This window comes from Taudactylus pleione, unplaced genomic scaffold, assembly GCF_031769625.1.
Source record: "Taudactylus pleione unplaced genomic scaffold, aTauple2 ptg000095l, whole genome shotgun sequence".
Lineage (NCBI taxonomy): Eukaryota > Metazoa > Chordata > Amphibia > Anura > Myobatrachidae > Taudactylus > Taudactylus pleione.
In genome coordinates, this window is record NW_028284497.1 from 16,572,091 (window position 1) to 16,599,768 (window position 27,678).

Below are 27,678 nucleotides of genomic sequence, written 5' to 3' on the forward strand. Positions count from 1 at the left end.
ATATCAGTCAGTAACGGTCTGTATGTCAATGGCCACTGCGCAGTGTGTCACAGTTGGTGTGCACCTTTTTTTTATTGTAAACATTTTTTTTTTAGAATACAAAAAACATTAAATAAAATTGTATAATCAACAGAACAGTAGGAGCAGCAACCAAGCACTAGCACTGCAGCTGCTGCCACCACCAGTCATGATGATGATACCACTTCAATGTCATTTACTAAAGCCGATGCTCAAGGGTATAGCGGCCTTTCAGTCAGGGCATCTAAAATAAAATAAAAATATATATATATTTTACAGTGGTAAAGAAGAAAACACCTCTAATCAGAGAAAGTTTAGTGCAGAAAGGCCTTAGCCTTTATTTATGAGTGGTGGTTCCGCAAGTGTCAGTGAGGCATCTTCCTTCCACCAGTAGAAGCAGTTGTTGTCTGTGATAAGAAGGCCATTGTCATGCCTGGGCAGAAGACAAAAAAAAAAAAATTCACCTCTAATGTTTGAAATAATTTTTACCCAAATCCGGAAAACAATTGTCTTGCCATCTGTAGCATTTGTAAACCCAAAGTAGAGATAGGGAGCCTCCTCCCTGTTACGTCATTTGCAGCACAAGCATGAAAAGTTTTTAGCAAAAACAGAAACACTTGCTAAAAAAGTAACAAGCTGTCCAGCATCAGCTAGCTACATTCTCTCTGCTAGATCAAAGCACCTGCAATCTCCACCACCAACACCTTCATCATCAACATCCTCAATCATGATCGGAAGCAGTCCTCCATCCAATTTGATAAAGCTAAGTGAGTCCTCCCATATCCAGAATACCTCAGAAGAATCCTTGAGCGCTAGGCCTGCTGCTGCTGTTGGGGGTAGATTTTCATGCCAGAAGGGGACCAAGAAGACTATTACTAGTAGTAGTTTAAAAAAAAAAATGACTGTTAAACAATCCTTTGATATAGGAAACAAGTATGACAGCTGTCACCCAATTGCACAGCAGATCACTGATGCCATGAAGGCTGTGCTAGTATTAGATGGTGAAATAATACAAATTGAGGATGATAGTGTGGAGGAAGTGCAACAGGAGGATGAGGGGGATGCTTGTGTCCTATCTGACGTTAATGAGGATGTTGATGAGGAGGATACTATTTGTGTAAATCAGCCACCAGTGGCAACAGTGCTTGCTCGTGATAAAAGAAAACCATTGTCATGCCTGGGGATAAGACCAGAAAAGCCAACTCTTAGGTGTGGAATTATTTTAACTCAAATCCTGACATTTGTGAAGGCATCTGTACCATTTGTGAAGCCAAAAAGTTAGTATAGGTAAGGACGTTAACTATTTAGGCACCTACTCCCTGTAATTTGCAGTCAGTTCATGTAATTTATTTACCAAAATTATAATAATTTGAAAATTATAGTCCAGTATCAGCTACCAGCAGTTTGGACCAGCACATGCAATCTCCAGCACCAACACTCTCATCAACCTCCTCCTTAATGACTGGAGGTAATCCTTAAAAAAAAAACTGTTTTGTGGGGGCCGAAACAAACCAAGGACTTCAGCCACAAAACTGTCAGTCCTTGTCGCTGAATTGCTTGGTTTGTTAAACCGCATGTCCTTTTTAACATCCAACATAAGAGTGGGTGGGAGAGCCCAAGAACAATTCCATCTTGCACCTCTTTTTTTATATTTTGCACTATTTGGGGCATTGCTGAAATTTTTATACTTTAGTAAACTGTCATCCTGTCTGCCACTGCTGTTATGTTTCATAGATTTCCTATATTCTTTTAAACTGCCATGCGTTTGTGCCGTTGCTCTGTCGCTTACATCAGCCAGCCAGCTCGCTGCAGCCTTTGCCCTATATTGCGGAAAAGTAGTGAAACAATACTGTGTAAATGACTGGAAATTATGGTTATTAAGGTTAATAATACTGAAGGAACTAAAATAGGCCCAAATTATGTGATTTTAGCGTTTTTTATCATTTTTTAAACAAACAGAGCCAAAAAGAAAAACACATGAGGGTGGTTTTGCAAAACCCGAACCAAAGCAAAAACACGAATGTTAATCCATATCCAAAACACGGGTCAGCGCACACCTCTAGTAATAGCACATTCCACTCCGTCACACACATTTTCCTACCTCGCCCATGTTGTAGCACATTCAACATTCTCCTCCCTCACCTGTGTAGAAATACAATCCCTCCCTCACAGATGGTGGGGAGTTTGACTGGGGCGGAACACCTGTCAAACCGTAACGCAAGTGTCCTAAGGCGAGCTCAGGGAGGACAGAAACCTCCCGTGGAGCAGAAGTAACTTACCGTTGTAGTAACTTATTCCCTCCCTAACTTCTGGAGTAACAATTACCCCCGCTCACCTCTGTAGAAACACATTCCCACCGTTGCCCATGTTGTAACACATTCCCATCCGTCGCCCATGTTGTAACACATTCCCTTCCCTCACCCTGTAGCAACACATTTGCTATTCCCTTCCCTCACCTGTGTAACACATTCCCATCCCTCACCTCTATAGTAACATATTACCCCCTCACCTGTGTAGTAACACATTCCTTCCCTCACACTTGTACTAAACATTACTCTCCTTCACTTGTAGCCTAAGAGCTACTGAGGAATCTGTGAAAACACATTTTACCTCTTCGCAGTGCTGTCTGCCTCATAAGCCACGTCAGGATCATATGGCTAGTGGCAGCTCCAGAGGTGGGGCCGCAGCACAGTACAATATTCAAATAGGGGAGCCACATCAACTGCCAGTGATGTCTGGCAGCAGTTAGGGTGACAGTTGGTGTGGCCCCCCCCTATTTGAATATTCAACCGTGCTGCAGCCACAATGTGTTACACACATGCAGTTGGAATACACACATGCAGTTAGGGCAGTTAAGGCACAATGCAATATTGTGAACGATTTCCCTTGAACTCTCTCCGCCTTCCTGCTTGAATTTTCTGAGAACTGTTGGGAGAAGGGAGATCGGAGGAAAGAGATATGACAGCTTGGAGTCCCATCTTACTGCCAGTGCGTCCACGAAGACTGTTGATGGGTCTACGGACCCGGTCCCGTACCTTGGGACCTCGTGGTTGTGACACGACACCATGAGATCTCTTTCTGGTAAACCCCATTTGTTTACCAGGAGCTAAAATACTCCTGGATGGAAAGACCACTCTCCGGCGTGTATGTCCTGGTGACTTAGGAAGTGTGCTTCCCAATTGAGTACTCCTGGTATGAATATTGCTGAGATGGCCGAAAGATGACGTTCTGCACAAATCAGAACCCTTGTCACTTCTTTCATGGCTGCGTAACGTCTTCATTGTCGGACTGGATCTGGACCGGCTTGCTTTGGAGCAGGACCTGTGCCCTGACAAGTGCTTTGTATACTGCTCGCAGCTCCAGTATGTTTATTGGCAGATGACTTTCCCGATTTGTCTATCTTCCCTAAAAGGTGTGATGACCTGTCACTGCTCCCCATCCGTGAGGATGGCGCCCTTTGTTCAGATGATCCTTCCTCAGCCACCACAGGAGGGATTGACAAACCTCTGGAGTAAGAAGGATCCTCTGGGACCTTATTAGATGATCCTGCTCATTCCACTTGGAGAGAATCAATCTTTGCAGAGGCCTGGAATGGAACTGAGCATACCCCACCATGTTGAAGGTGGATACCATTGATCCCAGGACCTGCATTACTAACAGAATAGATACCCTTTGCCTGCATAGCAGATTGCGTATTCGCAATGATAGGGCCACGATCTTGTCCTCTGGCAGAAACACCGTCTGTGCCAGAGAATCCAAAAAAACTCTCAAATGTACCATCTGCTGTGTTGAAAAAAGTGATGATTTCTTCCAATTGATGACCAGCCGTGCTTTTGTAAGCAGGCTGTGGTCAGTTGAAGATTGTTTTGTAAAACCAACAGTCTGCCAATATCAGATATGACAGAATTCTGACGCCTGAGATAGGCCATCATGACTGCAATTATTTTGGTAAATACCCGGTGAGCTGTAGATAGGCCAAAGGGCAGTGCCTGAAATTGGTAATGTTGCTGAAGAACAGCAAAACGGAAATATTGCTGGTGGGATGGTATAATAGGGACATGCAGATATGCATCCTGAATGTCCAGGGAAACAATGTAATCCCCCAGCTCCATTGTCAAAATAATTGATCGGAGAGTTCCATACGAAACTTGGGTATATGGATAAACCTGATGAGGGTTTTTAGATTTAGTATAGGACAATAAGCCTCATTTCTGAACCAGAAATATAATAGAATAATAACCCGTACCTTGTTGTGACACTGAACTGGGATTATTACCCCCGACAGCAACATGGAGTGAATGGCTTTCTGAAGGGCCAAAGCCCTGACCGCATCTGCTGGGGGATCTATGCAAAAAAAACTTCTGGTGAGGATGCCTCCTGAAAGTGAGGGCATACCCCTGGGAGACCACTTCTCGGACCAGGCATCTGTTGTTGTTTGACGCCAACAATCCACAAACTGAAGTCGGCCTCCCACCCTGAGATCCCCCAGGAAGAGGTCCGTCCCATCAGGCAGAGAGTTTGTTGTCAGACTTAGAAGCTGGACGTCTTGCCGGGTCAGACCTCTTAGTTTGTTGCCTTGATATTCTGCGAAAACTATACGTCTGTGTTCCCTTGCTTATCCCTGAGAACAAAAGGACCGAAAAGAGACCTGCCTAGACTGTATAGTTAACGTAGATGACAGACCTGCTGACTTTGAAGCTGCCAGAGTAGCTATTATTTTATACAACTCTGCTCCAAAAAGTACTTTTCCATAGAAAGGTAAAACTTCCAGCGCCTTCCTTGATCCTGTATCAATTTTCCAGGATCTTAACCAAAGGGCCCTGCGTGCCACTATTGAAGCTGCGATGCTTTAAAAGCTAAAATTCCAGCATCTACAGCAGCTCCTCCCATATAGGAAGCCGCTTCCCGTATATGGGAGATATACATCTTCTGTTCTCTCGTAGCATTTGGTAGAGATTTTTTCAATGCTCCCATCCATTCTTCAGCAGCTTTGGCTACCCGGGCTCCAGCCTTAGCTGGACGTGTAAACCGCTCAAGATTATGAAAATATTGTTTCAAGACATGCTTCAATCTTTTTATTTGTGGAATCCTTCAGGGAAGATGCTGACGGAATAGGCAATGTATATTCCACAGTAGGAGGTACCTCCCGCTTAGTACATACAGAAGCCGGGAAAGGATACAACGCTGTTACTCTTATTCACATAATTATTCACACATTTGTCAGGGTTACCCCATGCCTCATCCATAAACTCAGTGAGCTGTTCAAATATAGGAAACTCCGATTTGACCACCTTACGATGGTGATTAAACAATGAAGCCTTGTTATTATGAGCTGGTTTCATCATCCTAAATATCTAGGATTGGTTTAACCGCCTTCACCAAAGAAGGAACATCCACTGTAGACTGATGGTCCTCCTCCCCTGAGCTAGACCCTGGAGAGGAACCTTGCGCAGTCCTCTGATGATGCGTCTGAATCCATATGTTGAGCAGACTGATAAAAAGATAATTTGCGCTTAGGCGCCTTAGTAACTACCGGTCTGCTATCAACTTTATATGGTGCCATACTCTGACTAGAATGGGCATAAACATCCTTCCTGGAAGGGTGCATATGAGGTGCAAACATAGCAAGCTGTGTACACCCCATCCAAGGAGGCATAGTGGGAGCAGCCATACGATCCACAAACTGCTTCATTACCTGGGACAAAGAAGATACCCAAGAAGGCTCTTGTCCAGGGACAGGTAAACTGGACAGGTGAGGTGGCTCTTTATAACAGACAACACACAAACCATCCTTAATGTCCTGATGGGTCAAATAGGCCATACATGATTTACATGAAACCAGCACAGAGGACTATCCGTCCCGTATCCCTTTATGTTTTGACATGTTTAATAAAGGCAATAATTGCAATGTTATGTGGCAGCCTTCACAAAATCTAAATGAATGTGAAGTACTCAGAGAAAAACCTCCACCCAAAGAGGATGGAGAGAAAAAACAGTGATAGTTATAATTGACAGAAATAAAAGAAAGTGTCAATACCGCAGCTAGCAAACAGTCACAGGGATGTGGTGAGGATCCCGACAAGCAGGATGCCATCTGCCGGAACCCCGGAATCGGAATCCCGGGATAACACCGGCATCGAAATCCCGACATTACTCGGAATGCCGACGTCAGGATCTGAACAGACGGCATCCCGATCGTAAGGACACAGCGGAAAGGAGAGTATCAGCCGCAGGGAGGGGGGAAGGTTAGGGTGCGTGGTAGGGAGGGTTAGTATTAACATTACTTACCGTTCCCCTGTTGGGATTTGAACCATCGGGATGCGGCTTTCAGTGTACCAACAGCCGGGATCCCGTCCATCTGTATTTCATACCAATTCCCAGTCACATACAATGCATATGTAATAAAATAAAATGACAATCGACTCTAAATCAACTGCACTACAATACCTTAACTAAGGGAGAGGTATACAGGGAGACTGACACATACCCTCCTGAGACCAACAGCTACAGTGTGCCCTGAGCGTGGTCAGTGAGCGTCTCATACACATGTGAAGAGCAGGCGGAGCAACCCAGATGCGCGAAACCCTTCGTAGGGACTGCGTCTGCGTCAGAAGGAGCTGCCGAAGGAGCACCTACCTCCCCTAAGCTGCGTTAACCAGCCGGGTACACGCTGGCCTCATGGCAGAGGCGTCTGCTGCCGATCCCCGGCATCAGACAATACGATCCCAGTGGTGTAGTGAGGACGTGGACAATCCCGGGCCCTGACAGCAGTGGCTTCTGATGCTTCTCTGACACCAGAAGCAAGGACTGCTGCGCGCGATTCCCCATAAGCGAGGAATCGCTTTACCTAACATCTCTTTAAATCCGGTTGCAGTCTGGGTCGCAGCATTGCTGCTAGCAAGCTCAGCCATGACCCGCCGAAATCACCAGCCCAGCTACTGGTGTTGTGGCCCGGCGGAGGTAGACATGCGTCTCAATTCAGACGCTCAGTACTGCCAACCAGTGTCGGACTGGGGCATGAAGGGCCTTACAGAAAGGGGCGAAGCCTTAAAGCACACCGGGGAATTACCCGGCTCCCCAATCCAAGCCTGCTGCCAAAAACAAGAAAAAAAAATAAAACATAAAATAAAAGCTTAGGACTGCCTGAGCAGTCCCGTTACAAAGGTGCGTCTTGATCCTGTCGCACCAAACGAACAACTGAAATCCTATGGCTAGGGGCGGGTTATATATGGAGGAAGTCCCGAAGCATCCTGTGAGCTGAAGCTTTAACTGTTTGGTGCATGGTCTCCAACCATAATATTCCCTAAGGTATTCCTGTGGACGACGAAGAAGAAAATTCCATGTCCCCCCCTGCCTGGGGTGCTCTCATCCTCCATAGTCAATGGCTATTGAAACTGAATTTAAACTAGTCTTCAATAAGTCCTACATGAAGTACATTTTAGTGAGCACTTTCACTCATAAATAAATTCAAAGACCAATTTCAGTCTGAACAGAATAGATCATTTTTATTGCCTTACGTTGAATGCAACAGCCATAGCTTTGTGGCAAAGTTAATTCATTACACTCAAACTCCAACAATGAAGTTGAAACCCATGCCACGTGACTTTAAAAAAAACTAACAAAGTACAGTCCCAAACAGCAGGTCATGTACAGTCTTCTGAGTCCAATGTGAAACTCCAACTACTGTAGAAACTGCAACGTGAACAGAACTTCAAGGCATCCTGTGAGTTATCCTAAAGTTAAGAAAAACATGTTAAGATACAATATAGGGGTAGATGTACTTAGGGCAGAATTAATAAAGCTTGGAGAAAAATTAAATTGTGAGAGAGAAAGTACCAACCAAAGAGCTCCTACTGTCACTTTACAGACTGTGTTTGAAATAACAAGAGATATGGTAAGAACTTACCTTTGTTATCTCTGTTTCTACGAAGTCCATAGGGTCCACAGGGTTGACCTTGGGGTATAGCTGGATCTGGATCCACGGGCACCACGCAGTTAAAGCTTTGCTGCTCCCAGGATGCACTTGGGTCCGTCCTCCTCTATACCCCGCCCCCGGCCACAGGCACCTCAGTTGGTAAGCAGCTAAGGCCGGAGGAGGAGACTAAACAGAGAGAAGGAAGACTGGAACACACAAGAAACCATACTCACAGAAATGGGAGACGGAAAACCGGTGACCAGCCACACAGCCCGTTTGAAGCCAGGTGCGTCAGGGCGGGCGCCCTGTGGACCCTATGGACTTTGTAGAAACAGAGATAACAAAGGTAAGTTCTTATCATATCTCTTGTTTTCTACTTCAGGGTCCATAGGGGGTCCACAGGGTTGACCTTGGGGATGTCCCAAAGCAGTTCAACTAAGGGCGGGGACGCTCCTGTGCTGAAAGGAGTACCCGGCGCCCAAAGGATGCATCCTGAGAGGCGAAGGTGTCAAACGCATAAAACCTCAAAAACGTCTGAATTGAAGACCAAGTAGCCGCCTTACACAGCTGAACAGCGGAGGCGCCACGTCTAGCAGCCCAAGAGGGACCCACAGAACGAGTGGAATGAGCCTTAACAGAGGCTGGCACAAGTAAACCCTCCTGTGCATAAGCCTCACAAATAACTGAACGAAGCCAACGGGCAAACGTTTGCTTGTTGGCAGGCCAACCCCTCTTGTGAAAACCGAAGAGGACAAACAAAGAATCCGACTTCCTAACCGAAGCAGTCCGGTCCACATAGATTCTAAGTGCCCGGACCACATCCAAGGAAGCCTCACCAGCAGAAAGATCAGGTGACTGAAAAGCTGGCACAACAAGTTCCTGATTAATGTGGAACTTTGAAACCACTTTGGGCAAAAACTCAGGACGTGTGCGGAGCACTGCCCTGTCCTGGTGAAAAATCAGAAAAGGAGGGCGACAGGAAAGCGCCCCCAATTCTGAAACCCTCCTGGCAGAAGCAATTGCCAGGAGAAAAATGGTCTTAAACGTCAGCCACTTGAGCTCCACAGACTCATGCGGCTCAAAAGGAGGACCCTGCAAGACCCTCAGTACCACCGTCAAGTCCCACGGAGCCACCGGAGGCACAAAGGGAGGCTGGATCCTGAGAACACCTTGGAAAAAGGTGTGAACATCTGGCAGTGTAGCAATCCGTCGCTGAAACCACACGGACAAAGCAAACACATGAACCTTCAGAGAGGCCAGGCGTAAGCCGAGGTCCAAACCTGACTGAAGAAACTCCAAGATTCTGGAAACCCGGAACACCTGCGGATCATAGTTTCTGGATTCACACCACTGAAAGTAAGTGTGCCACACCCTGTGGTAAATCCGCGCGGAAGCAGGCTTGCGTGCCCTAAGCATGGTACCAATGACCGAACTGGAGAAACCCCTAGACTTCAAGACGGCTGTCTCAAGAGCCACGCCGTCAAAGACAGCCGACCCAGATCCGGGTAAAGGCAGGGCCCTTGAGACAACAGGTCCCGACGCTGAGGAAGAAGGTACGAAGTGTCGATGGAGAGGCACCTCAGATCGGAGAACCAAGGACGTCTGGGCCACGCCGGAGCCACCAGCACGAGCGTGCCGCCGTCCTGCTTGAATTTCCGCAGGACCCGAGGAAGCAGGGATATCGGAGGAAACAGATACGCCAGGTGAAACGTCCATTTCACCGACAGAGCGTCTACCAGACAGGCGCCTGCGTCTCTTGTCCTTGACCCGTAAACGGGCAACTTGTGATTGTGACGGGAGGCCATCAAGTCCAGCTCCGGCAGCCCCCACCTGTCCACGAGTAGCTGAAACACCTCTGGGTGAAGCGACCATTCCCCGGGATGCACGTCGTGACGGCTGAGGAAGTCCGCCTCCCAATTGAGGACTCCGGGAATGAAGACTGCCGAGATCGCTGGAACGTGACACTCCGCCCAAGCAAGAATGCGAGACACCTCCGACATTGCTGCCCGACTGCGAGTTCCCCCTTGGTGGTTGATGTACGCCACCATGGTGGCGTTGTCGGACTGCACCTGAACCGCCCTTCCGTGAAGAGCGGGGCCGGACGACTGCAGGGCCCTGTACACAGCCCGCAGTTCCAGGATGTTGATGGGGAGAAGTGCTTCCTCCGCGGACCAACGACCCTGAAGCGATAATGAGCCGGTCACTGCCCCCCAACCCCGGAGACTGGCATCCGTCGTGAGCAGGACCCAGTCCGGGATCCAAAAGGGGCGCCCCTCGACCAGATGCGCTGTCTGAAGCCACCAAGCCAAAGACTGTCGAACCTCCGGGGACAACACCAGCATATGAGAGCGGATCCGTTGAGGTAACCCGTTACATTCCGATAGAACAGCCCCTGCAGGGGCCGGGAATGGAACTGGGCAAATTCCACCATGTCGAATGTCGACACCATGGACCCCAGAACTCTCATAGCTGAATGGACCGACAGGCGTCAACTGCTCAGGCAACTGTGTATCCGCAGCCGCAGGGAGGAGACCTTCTCCGGAGTCAGGAAAATCCGTTGCTGACGAGAATCCAGCAGGGCTCCCAAATGAACCATCCGCTGTGATGGAATCAGGGAGGACTTCTTCCAGTTTATCAACCACCCGTGTGCTTGAAGACAAGCAATGGTCAGGTGGAGATGTCGAAGAAGCACCTCCGGGGAGCTCGCCAGCAGCAGAAGATCGTCCAGGTACGGCAACAGACGTAGACCCTGACCCCGAAGGTGGGCAGCCATAACTGCCATCACCTTGGTGAACACCCTCGGAGCCGTGGAAAGGCCGAAAGGCAACGCCCGAAATTGGTAGTGATGGTTCAGGATAGCAAACCTCAGATACCGCTGATGTGCCGGTGTTATGGGCACATGGAGATAGGTGTCCTGGATATCGAGGGAGACCATATAATCCCCGGGTTCCATCGCCAGAATGATGGAACGTAACGTTTCCATCCTGAACCTGGGAACTCTGAGGTATCTGTTCAGAGACTTCAAATTCAGGATAGGGCGATGAGAACCATTGGGTTTCTGTACCAGAAACAGAGTAGAATAGTACCCCGTCCCGCGCTGAGACTGCGGAACGGGAACAATGACCCCTGCTTGTAGCAAGGATTCTATAGCTACCTGAATCTGACCAGCTTTGGTCTTGTCCAGAGAAGGACTCGTACAGAAAAACTGGTTGGGCGGACTGAACCGAAAAGACAGGGCGTACCCCTGAGAGACTACTTCTCGAACCCAGGCATCCGTGGTGGTATTGTGCCAACACTGGGCGAATTGGAGAAGTCGGCCTCCCACTCTGGGGTCCCCCAGAGAGAGGCCCGTCCCATCAGGCAGCAGGTTTATCCTCCTGCTTGGAAGAAGGGCGCCGAGCACTCCATGCTTGCTTCTTGGGCTTGGGTGCGGCCTTGGTTGCCGAATGTCTCGGGAAGGACTGGCCCTTGGCCTTACCCTGAACCCGAAAGGACCGAAAGGCAGAGCTCCTTACTTTAGCCGGCGCAGAGGCCGAAGGGAGGAAAGCCGACTTGGACTTAGCCAAAGTATCCACTATTTTGTCCAAATCCGGACCAAATAGTAAATCACCATTAAAAGGCAAGGCCTCCAGACCCTTTTTTGAATCTGCATCAGCCCTCCAGGACCTCAGCCACAGGGAGCGCCGAGCAGACACCGCTGCAGCCGACACCCTAGAAGTGAGCAGGCTGGCATCCAAAGACGCTTCCCCAATATAGGAAGCTGCATCCCGCATCTGTCCTACTAACGCTCTCTGGATATCCGGAGCCTCATCAGGAAAGGTATCCTCCAAGGCATTGGCCCATGCCTCAATGGCTTTAGCCACCCAGGAGATAGCCATGGACGGGCGAGCCACCGCCCCGGAAAGAGAATAAATGGACTTTAAACAAGTCTCCACCTTCCTATCCGTGGGATCCTTCAAAGAGGAGATAGACGGCAATGGCAGCGTCGCGCTTTTGATCAAGCGGGTAACGTGGGAATCCACCGCCGGCGGAGTCTCCCATTTCCTGCAATGAGCTTCAGGAAAAGGATAGTTTGCCGCCAACCTCTTCTGTGGATGGAACCTCTTACTGGGTAATTGCCAGGCCGCCGCCATATGATCCGATAATTGATCAGACAGGGGGAACACAGTTGAAGTCACCTTGGTCTTTTTAAAATTAGGAAACTTCGACCTAGGAGCCGGCGCATCATCCTCAACATGTAGGATAGCCCGCACCGCCCTAACTAAGGCTGGAACATTAATGGAGGACTTAGCTTTCACCTCCTGCCCCATGGCATCAGAGTCAGAGTCCTCATGGATTTCTCCATCATCTGAGGACACTTCCGAGTCCGACAACTGCGCAGCTAGTGAACTCACCACAGGACGTTTAGACGCCCTTGGTGGCACATCACCTTGCAACATGGACTGAAACGCCGAGGATGAAGCCGCCAGACTCTGTACGGAGCTGGAGAGAACATCCACCCAAGGCGGAGGAGCCATCGGAGCAAAACTCTGCAAAGGCACTACAGACTGAGGCGTCCCTGGGGAAGACTGCACATACACAGGCAGTCCCGAGCAAGGACCCACAGTCTGGGCCCCGGGGGGAGACCGCAACATTTGTGGAACACCCGGGGAATGGGGGATGGTGGGCTGCGGCAACGCCCTAGATGGGACCGCTGATGGGACCGATAACCGGTCCGCAATAGACGCCAGCACCTGTGCAAACATCGTCCAAGGAGGGTCCTGTGATACAGGGGGGTTGGAGGGGCCCGGTACCAGCTGGCACCGCCCGCACAGACCATCCTGAGATAAGTCCTCCCCATCAACTCCAGCAGCACAGCGTCTGCAGGAAATTAGCACAGGAGCCACAGAGCGTTCAGTCTCCTCATCAGACATGATACCGTAAATCACAAGAAATAGGTATCACCAGAGGAATTACGTTTTTAACACCCGCGCACTCACCAGTATGCGACACAACAGCCCAGATATGGTACTGTGTAGCACACAACAGTATGTGACTGACCCCACTAATACGTGTTTTATATAAGTGAGGGTCTCAGAAACAACGCCCTTCCCCCACACACCTGCCGGGCCGTAGGAGAAGGAAAGGGATAGTTATAAGCTGACAGCAAGGAGAATAAGTCACAGACAGGCAGCACTAGCAATAGTCACATACAATGCAGAAAAGTTAGTACTCACTGCACCTTCCGCTACAATCAACCTCCCAGATTCAGTGTCTGGGAGGGCTATAGCGCTGTGTACACTGTCCTTTAACAGGGGAGAGGTACACAGGGGGACCGGTCCACTTGATACCGCCTGGGAGTCTGCGATGTGCCAGTAAAGATGGCCACCGGAGACCTCAGAGGAGGAATGGCCGAGAGATAAGAGCAGCTCAGCGACGCCAGACTGCTAGTTGAAAGGCGCGCTGAGCTGAGGAGCCGCTAGACAGGGAAGGCTGCCTCCCCTGGCTAGCAATTAACCCCCGGGTTGCCGGTCCCGCTACCAGCCTGTTACCCTGGTGGTCTAGCGGACACGCGGGGTATTCCTCTATAGAGGGGGAGCCCGCCGCCGCCGCTAGCGCCTCCGGTCTGTCCCCAGAGACCGGAGGCTTCTGACTGCATACAAAGTATCCGCGGGCCGCCGCACAGGCGACCCGCGGCTTACCTGATCCCCGTCGCATCCGGCAGCAGTCAAGGGAGTCCCCAGAGCCCGGCTAGTACAGGCTCTGGGGTCCCGCCGCGATCCCCAGAGCTGTACTTGCGTCGCGGCGCCAGCGGGGAGAAGGAGCGGCAGCGTGGACGTCCTAAAGGACAGTCTAATGCTGCCGCTCTAAAAGTGTAAAAAAGTAGAAAAAAATAAAAAAATTTCTCTTTTAAAATAAAGCTTAGGGGCTGCTCCTGCAGCCCCACTGCGACAGGGTGACCCGACTCCGGCCGGGCACCAACTAAAACTGAGGTGCCTGTGGCCGGGGTATAGAGGACGGACCCAAGTGCATCCTGGGAGCAGCAAAGCTTTAACTGCGTGGTGCCCGTGGATCCAGATCCAGCTATACCCCAAGGTCAACCCTGTGGACCCCCTATGGACCCTGAAGTAGAAATAACAGTTAGGAGCTGAGTGGTTGGGACTATACCATTCCCCACTTTATCTCTCTCCAAGACTTAGTACATCTACCCCAAAGTGATTAATAATTCAAAATTCAAGATGAGGTACTTCCGAGGGTGGGTCAAAAATTATCCGCACTTCAATTATATTAAAACTTTTGTTGGCCGCACTGTCTTATCAACACATTCCATACTAGGTCACCGTCTCCCCAGTCACTGCTGTTCATTTGTGACTGCAGTGCAAGAAAAACTGGCTGCTCCACTTCTGATTTTCACTAAAGAAGAGCAGCGTGCAATGATTCGTTTATTGTGGTCTTAGGGTGTGTCTGGTGCCGATATTTATCGAAGACTTTGTGCACAGTATGTGTATTGGGATAGCAAAATGGCTTCTGACAGCCATTTCTATTCATGGTTCTTATGTGTGTATCAGACATGAAGTGGTGTATCAGGCATGAAATGGTACAGGAATGTGGAAAGCAGACAGGCCATAAATTCACAAGGCGTTGTCTACTGCGATGTACGCTTGCGTTAAGTTTTAAGAAGTCCTTATCAGTAGTTAACCAATAAAGTAGTTTGAAGTAGGTTTATGCCCATATTAGTAAGAGTTAGATGGGTATGCAAGTAGGATACTATATAAACGAAGAACAAAGGAGATTCCAGTGGCCTGCCCTATGCCTGGACCAGAGACTGCAGCTGGTGGCCAGGATATTGTTCGTTCCAGCTCTATTCTGAGAGGAGGCTCCTGGATCATGTAACCATCTTATATTCCGAAGCTAAGTAACTATTATTCTTCCATATTTTGTTATCTGTTGTAATAAATTATATCTTTTTTCAAGATACTGGTTTGTGTGGCTTAATTAACCTTCTGTATCCAAGAACCTTATCTCGTTCCACCGGGAACATTAAAGTGGTGTCAGAAGTGGGATAGAGAGAGTTAATAGTCATAAATCTGCTTGGAATGTGTAGTCGATTGTTTTAGCATTGCTGTGCAAACGTAGTGTTGTGCAAATGCAGGGTTGTGCAAACCCATGTAAAAAATCCTCTGTCTCATAAGTGAATGAGGGAGGTGTGACCTGATCAGTCACAGAGTGTATACTGTACGTCACACTATATCTGTATGTTGTCTGTTTACTGTCTTTGTGTTGTTGAATCAAACAAGAATAATGCATTTTAAGATTTTTAAGAAATATGCAAATATGTTGAAAAATGAATTGGGATTTCAGCTGGCTGATTTCCAGAAAAAGCACAATGTTGGTTTTTCACTGCCTGGTATTGATAAGTGTAAAAATAGTGACATTTTGCGTAGACCAATATATGTTGAAAGAAGTGTAAAATCTGTTGAGAAGAATGCAGTGATAAGAAAGCCTGTCTCACAGACAGAGAGCGTAAGCCTGAATTCCCATTGTCCCAGAAATTCCATAGGGAGGGGGAGTGAATCCTCACAAGCAAGAGTTAAGATGTCAACTGGTGATTTACAGACATCTTGCGTAGAAATTAGTGAGCTTGAAATACAAAGAGAAGTGTGTGAAGTTACGCAGAAAGAACTTGAAACAGAAAATGTGATTGATCAGAGGAGTCATTTTTATGTTATGCAAATATTTGATGATTTGACATGTGAACAAAATGTTGAAATCCATGAATTCAAGGAATATGTCCAGAAAGTAGAGTCAAAATTGAATGCAGATGAAGTTTCTGATAACATGCCATTGGTTAGTGATACTCTTAAGGTGAATGATGGTATGTCTGACTTGTCCAGGAGTGTCCCGTTTGCTATGCAATGTGAACTGATTGAAAAAAAAGATGTGTTTGCATGGCCATTGAGAGGGGTGTTGCTGAGTGAAGGGGTGGTGAAGATGCCTTTTGCCTTGCCCAATGAGACAAAATGCAAGGGGTGGGGATTAGGCAGGATTGCAGTTATAGACCATACCCCTGAGGCTGAAGACTCCAATTGTGACAACATTACTTTTACATGGCATGATCAACGTGTCATTGTTGAGTTTAACAATGCAAAAAGTGAACAAGATGTGTTTTCTGATGAAACATCCATTGCAAATGATGTTCATGGTTTACTTGCTCATTGTGAAGGAGGGGTTGGTGGGTACACACTGACCAACCACAAGGGGCATACATGCATTACAGACACACTGACTGTGGGAATATTTTGTGACAAAGTTGTAGATTTTGTGTTTGGTAATGAAATTCGCATCCCAGTGTATTTCCTTACAAAGCCTTACCAGCCAATGGTTTTGAAGCAGCTGAAATACACACATTTGCTAACGACAACAGCAGAAACTCTGATGCTGATTGATGAGTTCAAAGTGATACTTGCTGGCCGAGTAAAATTTAAACCAATGTTTGAACTGTCCATATTGGATTTCTTTATAATCACAGCTCCACAGTGGTGGGAAGATTTCCAAGACAGAGAGCATTATTGGTTCATGGCCTATGGTGCTACCTGCACCCACACAGGACTGTTGTGGATTTTTGCTGAAGCAAAGCAGCTTTCTTTACAAGCTGACAGCAGACAGACAGAAGAAGGGGCTAGCGAACTTGTTGCATCTATGACTGTTTTCCAAGTCACTGACAAGACTGCATGCCCTGTAAATCTTCACACTGAGAAATGGATATTTGATACAAAGTCTATATGGACTGCTGTCCAAAGCTGGAAGATCGACGTGGGACATGCTGATACATACACCTACAGCTTCAATGGTGTGTGCACAAGTGAACTAAGCACAGAACATGGTGTGCAATTCACCGCAAAGACAGCATGGTGCTAGAACTGTTAAGGCATGACAGAGCTGACGCTGCATTCAAGCAAGCACAAATCAAATGGATTCCTTATATCCAAATCATGGTCAGAGACATTGCAAAAACCTGTTGTGTTTGCCAACAGCTGGAAATGTGGCCTACCTTGCTTGTTACTGATAAAGGCCTCATATACTGTGAAATAATGACTGTACAAGTCTGGCAATTTGAATTCATCGTTTGCCACCAAGAAGATGGAGGACGAGTGTTGTACGGAACAGCTACAGAACACTGTCATTCAGGAGTGAAGTTGTCTTAAGCAGAGTGATACAAGATAAGAGACTTTCCTGAAGATGTGACACAGACTTAGTGACTTGTTGATATTATGGGATGTCTGAGAGCATTCAAGCAGACAAAGACACCCATTTTACAGAAACATGGAATATATTGGGTTTTCTATGCTTCATACCATTCACAAAACTGACATCAGTATGATTGAATGAGTTGTTTAGGAAACAGGAATGTTCATATTATATATATACATACAATGTTGGGTGTTTAGAGCAGGCTGTATACAGTATATATATTTTGATAACCGGAGGGTGGTAAAAGGTTGAATTTTAAAGTAAGATATCTGGTGCACAGACACAAACATTTATGATAAGGTTGTTAAGAAATGTTTAGTAGGAAGAGAATAGAGACAGGTGTAATAGACAATTGCAGCATGATAAGTAAATGCTTATTTTATTTTGTTGTTATGGTTTATCTCACACTGTTTATTTGTTTAAGCCAACAGATTGATGGTTGGGAGCAGGAGGTGAGAGAACATCGCTGGAGGCGTGACTGAGATGACGATGGCCAGAGAGTGATTTCTTATACCGGAGAAAGAGTCCAGGAGGACAACAGAGTTAAAAGATCTGACAGCACAACCATTACATACATCTATGTGCATTGTGCAAAACTGAACTTATATTGGTTGGATCCACACTCACCAATATTCTCAAGACTTTTTCAAGATTTCACTGAACTGAACTTTATTTTACTTTACTGATATTAATTATCTTATAAGTAACTGATATATTTGATATAATCATATGTATTATTCACTGTTGTATTAGAGTATTCACATATAAAAGGGGATTGTTTATGTTTGAGTATATGGTGGGTAGGACGATATTTCAAATATGGGATTTAGGAGCTCAATTGGTTGATGTTGCCAGGGAATGGCGGGCTCTGTTAAACATTACACTTAATTGTAGTGATACCCCAGACATGATGCAATTAACACTTGATCCTGATAAGAGCAGAGATCTTTTGGCCATTGCATACACTGTGGTGGCTAAAATTCCATATATTCTTCCAGATGATGTGAATTACCTTTGTGGGTGAAAGGCCTACAAATGGTTGTCCTATGGGGGATTTGCTAATTGTACATTGGGACGTTTAATACCCACCACATTCTTTACAGATGTGAATCAAGTTATACCAAGCAGATTCCACATCATTTGTTAACCAAGAGAGCAGTGCGGCCTTTAAAACAGTATTATGAGGAAAGTTGGTTACGTGGTTCAACCCTGTTCAGAAATAGGGGGTTGGTTCACTGGTTTACTGCATATGCTTATTTATGGAATTATGATCATAATATGTATGTATCTTGGGATCAAGGTATTATTTCTTTGTGCAGGGAAATGTTTTAACATGCTGGATTTTGTTACATTGATGCCAATTAGGAGGAAAGATCCCTATGAGATCATGATATACATGTCTTCCACACCATAATCCCAAGGGTGGATTGTATTGGGATAGCAAAATGGCTACTGACAGCCATTTCTATTCATGGTTCTAATGTGTGTATCAGGCATGAAATGGTACAGGAATGTGGAAAGCAGACAGGCCATAAATCCACAAGGTGTTGTCTACTGCGATGTACGCTTGCGTTAAGTTTTAAGAAGTCCTTATCAGTAGTTAACCAATAAAGTAGTTTGAAGTAGGTTTATGCCCATATTAGTATGAGTTAGATGGGTATGCAAGTAGGATAATATATAAACGAAGAACAAAGGAGATTCCAGTCGCCTGCCCTGTGCCTGGACCAGAGACTGCAGCTGGTGGCCAGGATATTGTTCGTTCCAGCTCTATTCTGAGAGGAGGCTCCTGGATCGTGTAACCATTTTATATTCCGAAGCTAGGTAACTATTATTCTTCCATATCTTGTTATCTGTTGTAATAAATTATATCTTTTTTCAAGATACTGCTTTGTGTTGCTTAATTAACCTTCTGTATCCAAGAACCTTATCTTGTTCGACTGGGAACAGTATGGAGAAAGTGTTTTGTCGCAAAGAAGTGTGCATGAATGGATAGAGAAGTTCAAAGGAGGTTGCACAAGTGTCAGCCATGAAGAATGTCCACGTCCATGACTGATGAGAATATTGAGCGTGCACGTGAACCAATTCTGTTGGATAGACGAGATACAGTGGATTATGTTGCAAATCATTTGCAAATCAGCCATGGCTCTGCCTACGCAAAAATCCACGACAGACTTGGGTTTCCAAAGGTTTGTGCGAGATGGGTACTGAAACAACTCACGTAAGAGCACACACAGAAGTGTTTGGACATCTGCAAACAAAATTTGGACCAATACTCTTGGGAAGATGAAAGTTTATTAAAAATAATCATTACTGGTGACGAGACATGGATTCATCACTACGAGCCTGAGAGTAAACGGCAGAATATGGAATGCAAACATCCTCAATCGCAGACCAAGAAAAAGTTCAAAAGTCAACCATCAGCTAGAAAATTGATGCTTACCGTTTTATGGGATTCTCAAGGGCCAGTATTGGAACATGATCAGGAAAAAAGGTTCATCAATCAACAGTGCTCGTTACAGTGACAGTGAGATTCTCACTGAAGAGCTGAAGCCTAAAATTCAAACAAAATGCAGAGGACTGCTATACAAGGGTATTGTGTTGTTTCAGGACAATGCACGACACTCGCCAAAAAATTCATTTTGAGGTGTTAAAGCATCCTCCCTATAGTCCTGATCTTGCCACATTGACTATCACCTGTTTGGTCTCCTGAAAGAAGCCCTAAGAGGACGAAGATTCACATCTGATGAAGAGGTGAAGACATCGGTACATTCACTTTAATGAGTGAATTCGAAAGCTTGTTGACAGATGGACAAATTATATTGAAAAGGGAGATTATGTAAAAAAAAATAATGTATTTGTCTTTTCTAAAAGTTGATTAAAATAAATACTACAGCCAGAGTACGGATAATTTTTGACTCACCCTCGTATTTGAGGAGTGACAGACAAAGGAAATAAGGAGCAAAAAAGAGAGATAGGAAAGGAGCAAAAAAGAGAGCAAGCGAGTGAGCGAGAGTGACAGAGAAAGCAAGAGAGGCTAAAGAAGAGAGCGCACGAGACATGAACACAATAATTAAGAAAACTCACTGAAACAATGCAAGATGCTCCTCACGATAAGCTTAGAACTGATTGAAGTTTTAAAGAAGTTTCAACAGGAAGTAACATCACAGCATTCTGAAAATCCTGTGGGAAACTCTGTGCCATGTTTCTCAATAGCACAACTAAAGTTTCCTCCGTCTCTGCCAATATTACATGAAAGAATTAAGAAAAACCATACAAAACACAACATAAAACAGAAATGTCAGAATCACAGAACATATACAAAGAGAAAATGAAACAGAGACAGCTCAGCATAAATATGATGTTGAGTGATCAGATAAACAAATAGTCAATTAATGTTAATTGTACCTGGCTTAATTTCTTTAGTCCCCAATACATGACCAAATATTCTAGTAAGGTCATTAATTTGCATGGCAACCTGCAGTTAAGAAACATACATTACACATGGGAAAGCATACATTAAGTATATAGGTAAGCAATGAGGATGCTGAAGGAATGCTTGACACATAATAGTTAATAATCTATACCGTGGAATATATAGATTCTTGGCATACTTCATTCATTGCTGGCATCATTTCCCAACAAGTGTTTGTAAATACAAGTAAATAAACTACCCAGCTTCTCACAGAACCATTGCATGTAATTATGAATTTGTATACAGTATGTTATTTTATGACTTTAACCATTTTTTAAATATTTGTCCTAAATAACAATCCAGTAGTTTGTGTCACCATATAAACGAACAATAATTTTGTTCCATACAAATGTAAGTGGCACCAGGTGAACTGCAACAAAAAAAAAGTCTTTCTTCAATATGCCACTGTAGCCTGCATCTTAAGCATGCCATCTGAAGCATGGAGTTAGAACTGGAGCTGAGTTTTAATACCATCTTTCATCTCTTTCCAGGTAAACTAATGCCATCTTCCATATCTGAAAGAATAGTCTGTTTTGAAAGTTTGTGTTCCAACTGTGAGGCTGCATCTTCCCCCACCATTAATTAGCTTGTTGAACAAACTGCTCAAACATTCCCTCCCAGTGCACCAGCTGACCTAGCCTCTCCTGCAAGAGGGACTCATTTTAAAGCCTGCACACACTGGCTTGGCCTGCCACTGTAGCCTGCATCGTAAGCATGCCATCTGAAGCATGCCATCTGAAGCATGCCATCTGAAGCATGCCATCTGAAGCATGCCATCTGAAGCATGCCATCTGAAGCATGCCATCTGAAGCATGTCATCTGAAGCATGGAGTTAGAACCGGAGTTGAAACTGGATTTGGACTTTTGACTACTTTCTAACCAAAATTTAAACAATTTTACCAACACACAGGAATGCTGCCACTCCACCTTCATTTACACTCCCATGAGACTGGGTTCGGCTGCTGTCTCATGCTGCAGCCAAATCGAACTCCACAAACTGCTGGATGCGACAAACCCACACACTCGAGCAAAGGAGACACTGGCTTTTTGCAGATCACTATAATTTTTTAATTTCTGATTAAGTTCAACATGGTTTTAACTTAAAATGTGGTCACCATTTATTCTTTTTTTTTTTTTCTCCACCTGGACGTTATACTTCCGCTACTTGCACACCCTGCCAGATGTAACCTACGCAGTGCGCCACAGATGGCTGCCTCGGATGGTTCATTCTTGGGCAGGATGAACAAACACGTGGATCTATTCATTCAGTGCATTTCATATTTCAAATGTTTCAGGTCACCCGTAAATCTCATGTCCGAACTGCAGCACTGTTTGCTGTATTTACTATTCCCTGTTTTGTAAAATGTACTTCCACCCCACTGTATGCTATACTGGTGTGCTATACATCCACTGAAGTGCATCCTCCATAGGCAGGATGTACTTCATGTGGATCTATTCACAAAGGGTATATCATACTGCCACACATGTATCAGTTTTCCCGTATATGCCTTTTATCCTTGCATGGTTTATCACCCACAGTGCAACCTTCGTAGTGCGCCCACCATGGCTGCCTCACCTGGTACACTCGTGGATGGGATGAAAAATACATGGACCTGACTATTATGTTGGGACCCTACTCCCAACATCAGGATGCTGCAACAACCCATTTTGTGTCATCTCTTCTAGGCGTAACCTATTCCACCCAGGGTAATCCTACATAGTGCGCCCAATACGGCTGCCTCATTTGGTACCTTTGTGGGTGGAATATATAACCCATGGAAGCTATTTCCCAAAATGTCTGCACCAACCCTGCAATATGCTTATTGTGCTTTCGGTTGATTTAAATTATCTCGGGTGGTTTTCTATTTTTTTGCAACACCAAATCCTTGTACAATGTACAATGTTTTCTGATGTCTGTAAAGCGACTTTGAGTCCTATGGGAGAAAAGCACTATATAAATACAATTATTATTATTATTATTAATATAGTTTTATGGAGCATACACACGGTCAGATTTGTCAGATCTGTCAGATGAACGATTTGAACGATTTTTACCAAAGATTTGAACGATTTTTGACTGCATTAAAATGAATGGAAATCGTCCAAGTCTGACTGCAAACACATCAGATGTCAGATATTGTTATCTGACCATCGGGAACGCGCATCGTTCAAATCGTTCATCTGACAGATATGTCAGATTTTCCTTCAGATATGAAAGACTGAACGATTTTTAAATCATTATCGTTCAGATCTGAAGGAAAAATCTGACCGTGTGTATGCACCATAATAATGAATTTCAGCTGAATGAAAAAACTGTAATTGTCATTAGAGGGACAAGAAAGTGTAACACAATAGCACCCCCCTGAGATCTGATCCCCTTTTTCACCATTATTTATTCCTAAAGCACTAAAACATTCTGCAGCACCAGACAGTCAGCAAACAAATCCAACACATGACAGATCATGTGTGTACAAAACATATAAGTACAATTAAAAGTACCAAATATACTAGTCAAACACAAAGAGAACAAATTAAGTATAAAAACATAACAACTGCATATATACAGGTTACATAAAAGCATATCGTATATTTCAGGAGGATAAAAGAAGGTGCAGACATGACACATAGATAGGGTAGAGTGGACCGTGCCCTTAGATTCTACATTCAGCATTAATCCCCTAATATTAGCCTACCATTTCAAACATCTATATTTATTTAATGATTGAGGCTATTTGAATAATGACTCCTGTTTGCACTGCTAGCCCCATTGAAGTGTACATACGTTTGGTGACAGCAGTTACAATCCCAATGCCTTTCTGACTCTCCTCACTCAGCTGTGTGTTTATACTACAGAGAATAAAGGCATGTGTTCCAGGAAGCCTGGCGTTGGCAATACTTGTGCACCACATTTATTTGCTTAACTGGTCTTTTGTTTAGATTACCTGTAGTGACGAGTGACTGTTTAAAAGCATTTGCTACCATGCTTACCTCAGACAATACGACTTTAGCTGTAGAACACTGCATGTTCCTGCTGCCAGTATGTCAATAGAAATGAATGCAATGCAAATGACTCTTACCTGGGGTGAGGGTAACAATGTGACACTGCCAAACTATGCAGCTCTTAGATATTTCCATGTCACACAGTACCTGCATGAGGAGCTTTGAAATTTATGCTGTGTGAGATCTACCTTCATTACTCTATCTTATAGTTTACCTGTGATGGGTTGTTTTCATACAGGAATGCAATGCATTTAAACACTATATAGTTCTCCTCAAAATCTTCCCTCAGTGGCAGAGATTGTAGCATCACTGGAAATACCTAGAATAGGTTGAAGGAGAAATGTAGGAACTAAATAAAATATAAAGCAAAGACATAAAAAAATGGTAAACCAATGAATTGGGAAGAGTAAGTGGAGGGAAGTAATAGGATACACGTTGTAAATGTGCAGACTGGTCTGTGATTTAGACACTGGAGTTAAAACAGCAAAGTTTATAAAGGTAGGTTTTGCCTAAAAAAAATAATCAAACAATATACAACTTCACTCCCTTGGCTGAGAAGCAACCCCACACATGAATGGTTTCAGCTTTACTGTTGGCATGACACAGGACTGATGGTAGCGCACACTTTACCTTTTCCGGACAAGAATTTTTCCAGATGTCCCAAACAAACTGGAAGTGGATTCATCAGAGAAAATAACTGTACCCAAGTCCTCAGCAGTCCAATCCCTGTACCTTTTGCAGGATATCAGTCTGTCCCTGATGTTTTTCCTGGTGAGAAGTGGCTTCTTTGATGCCCTTCTTGACACAAGGCCATCCTCCAAAAGTCTTCGTCCTGTGTCATGCCAACAGCAAAGCATCCTGAGACCATTCATGTATGGGGTTGCTTCAGCCAAGGGAATGGGATCACTCACAATTTTGCCTAAGAACACAGTAATGAATAAAGAATAGTACCAAAACATCCTCCAGGAGCAACTTCTCCCAACCATCCAACAAAACATCCTCCAGGAGCAACTTCTCCCAACCATCCAACAAAACATACTCCAGGAGCAACTTCTCCCAACCATCCAAGAACAGTTCGGTGACGAACAATGCCTTTTCCAGCATGATGGAGCACCTTGCCATAAGGCAAAAGTGATAACTAAGTGGCTAGAGAAACAAAACATCAAAATTTTGGGTCCATGTCCAGGGAACCCCACAGACCTTAATCCCATTGAGAACTTGTGGTCAATCCTCAAGAGGTGGGTGGACAAACAAAACCCACAAATTCTGACAAACTCCAAGCATTGATTAGGCAAGAATGGGTGGCCAGTCAGTAAGTGGTCCAGAATTTGATTGACAGCATGCCAGGGTAAATTGCAGTGGTCTTGAAAAAGAAGGGTCAATACTGAAAATATTGACCCTTTGCATAAACTTAATGTAATTGTCAATGAAATTATTGTAAATTTACTTCAGTATACCATAGTAACATCTGACAAAAAACAAGAGATATGGTAAGAACTTACCTTTGTTATCTCTGTTTCTACGAAGTCCATAGGGTCCACAGGGTTGACCTTGGGGTATCGGTTGGGAACCAAATCCGGGCACCACGCAGTTAAAGCTTTTAGCTCCCAGGATGCACTTGGGTCCACTCTCCCTATAACCCCGCCCCCCTGCCAGAGGCACCTCAGTTTGTAAGTAGCCAAAGGCCGGAGGAGGAGAGAAAACGAGAGAGAAAACTGGAACACTCTAGAACCATACTCACAGAAAAAGGAGACGGGAAACCGGTGACCAGTAACACAGCCCATATGAAGCCAGGTGCGTCAGGGCGGGCGCCCTGTGGACTTCGTAGAAACAGAGATAACAAAGGTAAGTTCTTACCATATCTCTTGTTTTCTACTTCAGGGTCCATAGGGGGTCCACAGGGTTGACCTTGGGGATGTCCCAAAGCAGTTCAACCAAGGGTGGGGACGCTCCTGTGCTGAGAGGAGAATCCGTCGCCAAAAAGGAAGCATCCTGAGAGGCAAAGGAAACCAATGCCTAGAACCTTAAAAAGGTATGGACAGAAGACCACGTGGACACCTAGTAAGGCAAAACAGCCGAGGCGCCACAACGAGCCGTCCACAAGGGTTACATGGCCCGAGAAAAAAACAAGCATCAACAACAGAAAGGCCTACCCCTGGGTAAGCCCCTGAGGAAGACATACGAGGCCATCCAGCCAACATTTAGTTATAGGCCGGCCATCCTTTCCTGTGAAAACTAGAAATCTCAGACCACCAATAAGGAGCTCGATTTCCGTAAGGAGCTTGAACGGATCACATAAATCCAAAGAGGCCGGACCACAGTCAATGAGGCCACACCAGCCGAGAGGACTGGGGGCTGAATGGCTGTACCATAAGTTCCAGAATAATATGGAACCTAAAAACCACATAGGAACGGAGCATCGATGAGGAGACTCCGAAAATCCTAGTACCAGTGACGTCTGGGATGAACTGGAGCCCCCAGAAGGAAAGCCCGTCCGTCTCGAATTAAACTTCCGAAGACCTCGAGGAAGAAGGGAGACCGGAGGACACAGGTACACAAAGTGGAAGGACCACTTCACTGACAGAGTCACTGAAGGTAGCTTCAGTACTCCTAGAGCTGGACTGTAACACCGGTAATGTGTGATTGAGTCAGAAGGCCATGAGGACCAATCACCTCAGGGAGGCCCCCTCTGCTCACCAGGAGTTGAAACCTCTCTTGGAGAAAAGACTAGTCCCCGGGATGCACGTCGTGACGGCTGAGGAAGCCCGCTTCCCAATGGAGAGCTCCCGGAATGAACACTGCAGAGTTGGCCAGGAGAAGACCCCTGGACTATGTCAGAATGTATGACATTCCTGTCATTGCCACCCAACTACCAGTGTTGCCTAGTTGGAAGCCACTGTTGTGACACTGTTGGACTGAACCTATGCAGGTTTACCGTGACATAAGGGTTAGGCCAGAGTGAAGGCCCAAGACAGCCGAAAGTTCCAACAAGTGGCAGGGCGGAAGCGACAGACGTCCAGCTACCCCGAAATGAATGCGGACCAGACACTGTCTGCAGCAAAGAATACCCTGGACGAGATGGCCATAGCCAGCCGGACAGAGACCGACTCGCCTCCGGAGAGAGCATCATCGTTCGAACAGCGATCCGATGGAAAAAACTCGATCTATCTGGAGAAGAGTCAATTATGGCAAGGCCTGGAATGGAACTGATCACATTCCCCCCTCCCAAAAGGTAGACACTCTGGGAGACCGCGCATCACCAAGAGTAATGACATATGTCGACCGCGTAGACATCCGCACACTCCAAGTTGAAGAGCGGAGAGCTTGTCTTACGCTAGAAAAATTCTCAGATTCCTGAGAATCCAGCAGTGCTCCTAGATGAAGAATACTCTGTGAGGGATGCAGGGAGGACTTTTTCTCCGGTGACTAATTATCTGTGCCGAGAAAAAGCCACGGATATCCTGACCCGGCGGTAAAGTACCTCGGTGATCTTGCTAAAAGCAGGAGGGCGTCCAGAGAAAGGAGCATTCGGATACACTGAACAGGTGAACCGTCAGAAAATCCGTAAAGCTGGTAAACCCCGGTGGAGTTAAGGACAGTCCCAAAAGGCAGAGCCCGAAACTTGCAAGTTTTGCTGTGGCACAGCAAACCTGAACCCCTGCTGATGAGAGGGCTCTGTATGTACCCGTAGATACGTATCCTGAATATTCAGATATACCATAAAGTCCCCAGCTTCCAAACATCGGATGATGGAGCATGGTGGACTCCTCCTGAGTCCAAGCACCCTTAGTATCCGATTCAGGGATTTGAGACAGAGGATAGGCATATGAGGACCAGTCGGCCACTGCCCCAGAAAGAAAGTAGAACAACCAGTCCCTCGATGAGATAGTGAGGCAGGCCGAAACAGCTCTGCTTACCGCAAAGGCTGTATAGCTTTCTGGGTTTGTAAGGCCCTGATCGGAAGAAGGGCCCGTGTAACAACGCCTGTGAGGAGGCCGCCTGAGCAATGAGAGGCTGCTGAGAATCAGTATCTCACTCTGGA

General features: G+C 45.7%; 1 protein-coding gene across 1 annotated transcript in view; it reads right to left on the reverse strand.

The window, feature by feature from the left end:
• Positions 1 to 7,496: 7,496 nt before the first annotated feature.
• The window catches only part of IPO4 (importin 4), a 205,142-nt gene continuing 184,960 nt past the window's right edge, over positions 7,497 to 27,678 (reverse strand). Inside the window, exons 28-31 of the mRNA XM_088470020.1 lie at positions 23,851 to 23,955; positions 20,570 to 20,639; positions 20,249 to 20,400; positions 7,497 to 7,751 (exon numbers count right to left, since the gene is read on the reverse strand). Of these exons, the coding sequence (XP_088326146.1) occupies positions 20,270 to 20,400; positions 20,570 to 20,639; positions 23,851 to 23,955 (306 nt within the window). The 3' untranslated portion in view covers positions 7,497 to 7,751; positions 20,249 to 20,269. The remainder of the gene's footprint in view (positions 7,752 to 20,248; positions 20,401 to 20,569; positions 20,640 to 23,850; positions 23,956 to 27,678) is intronic.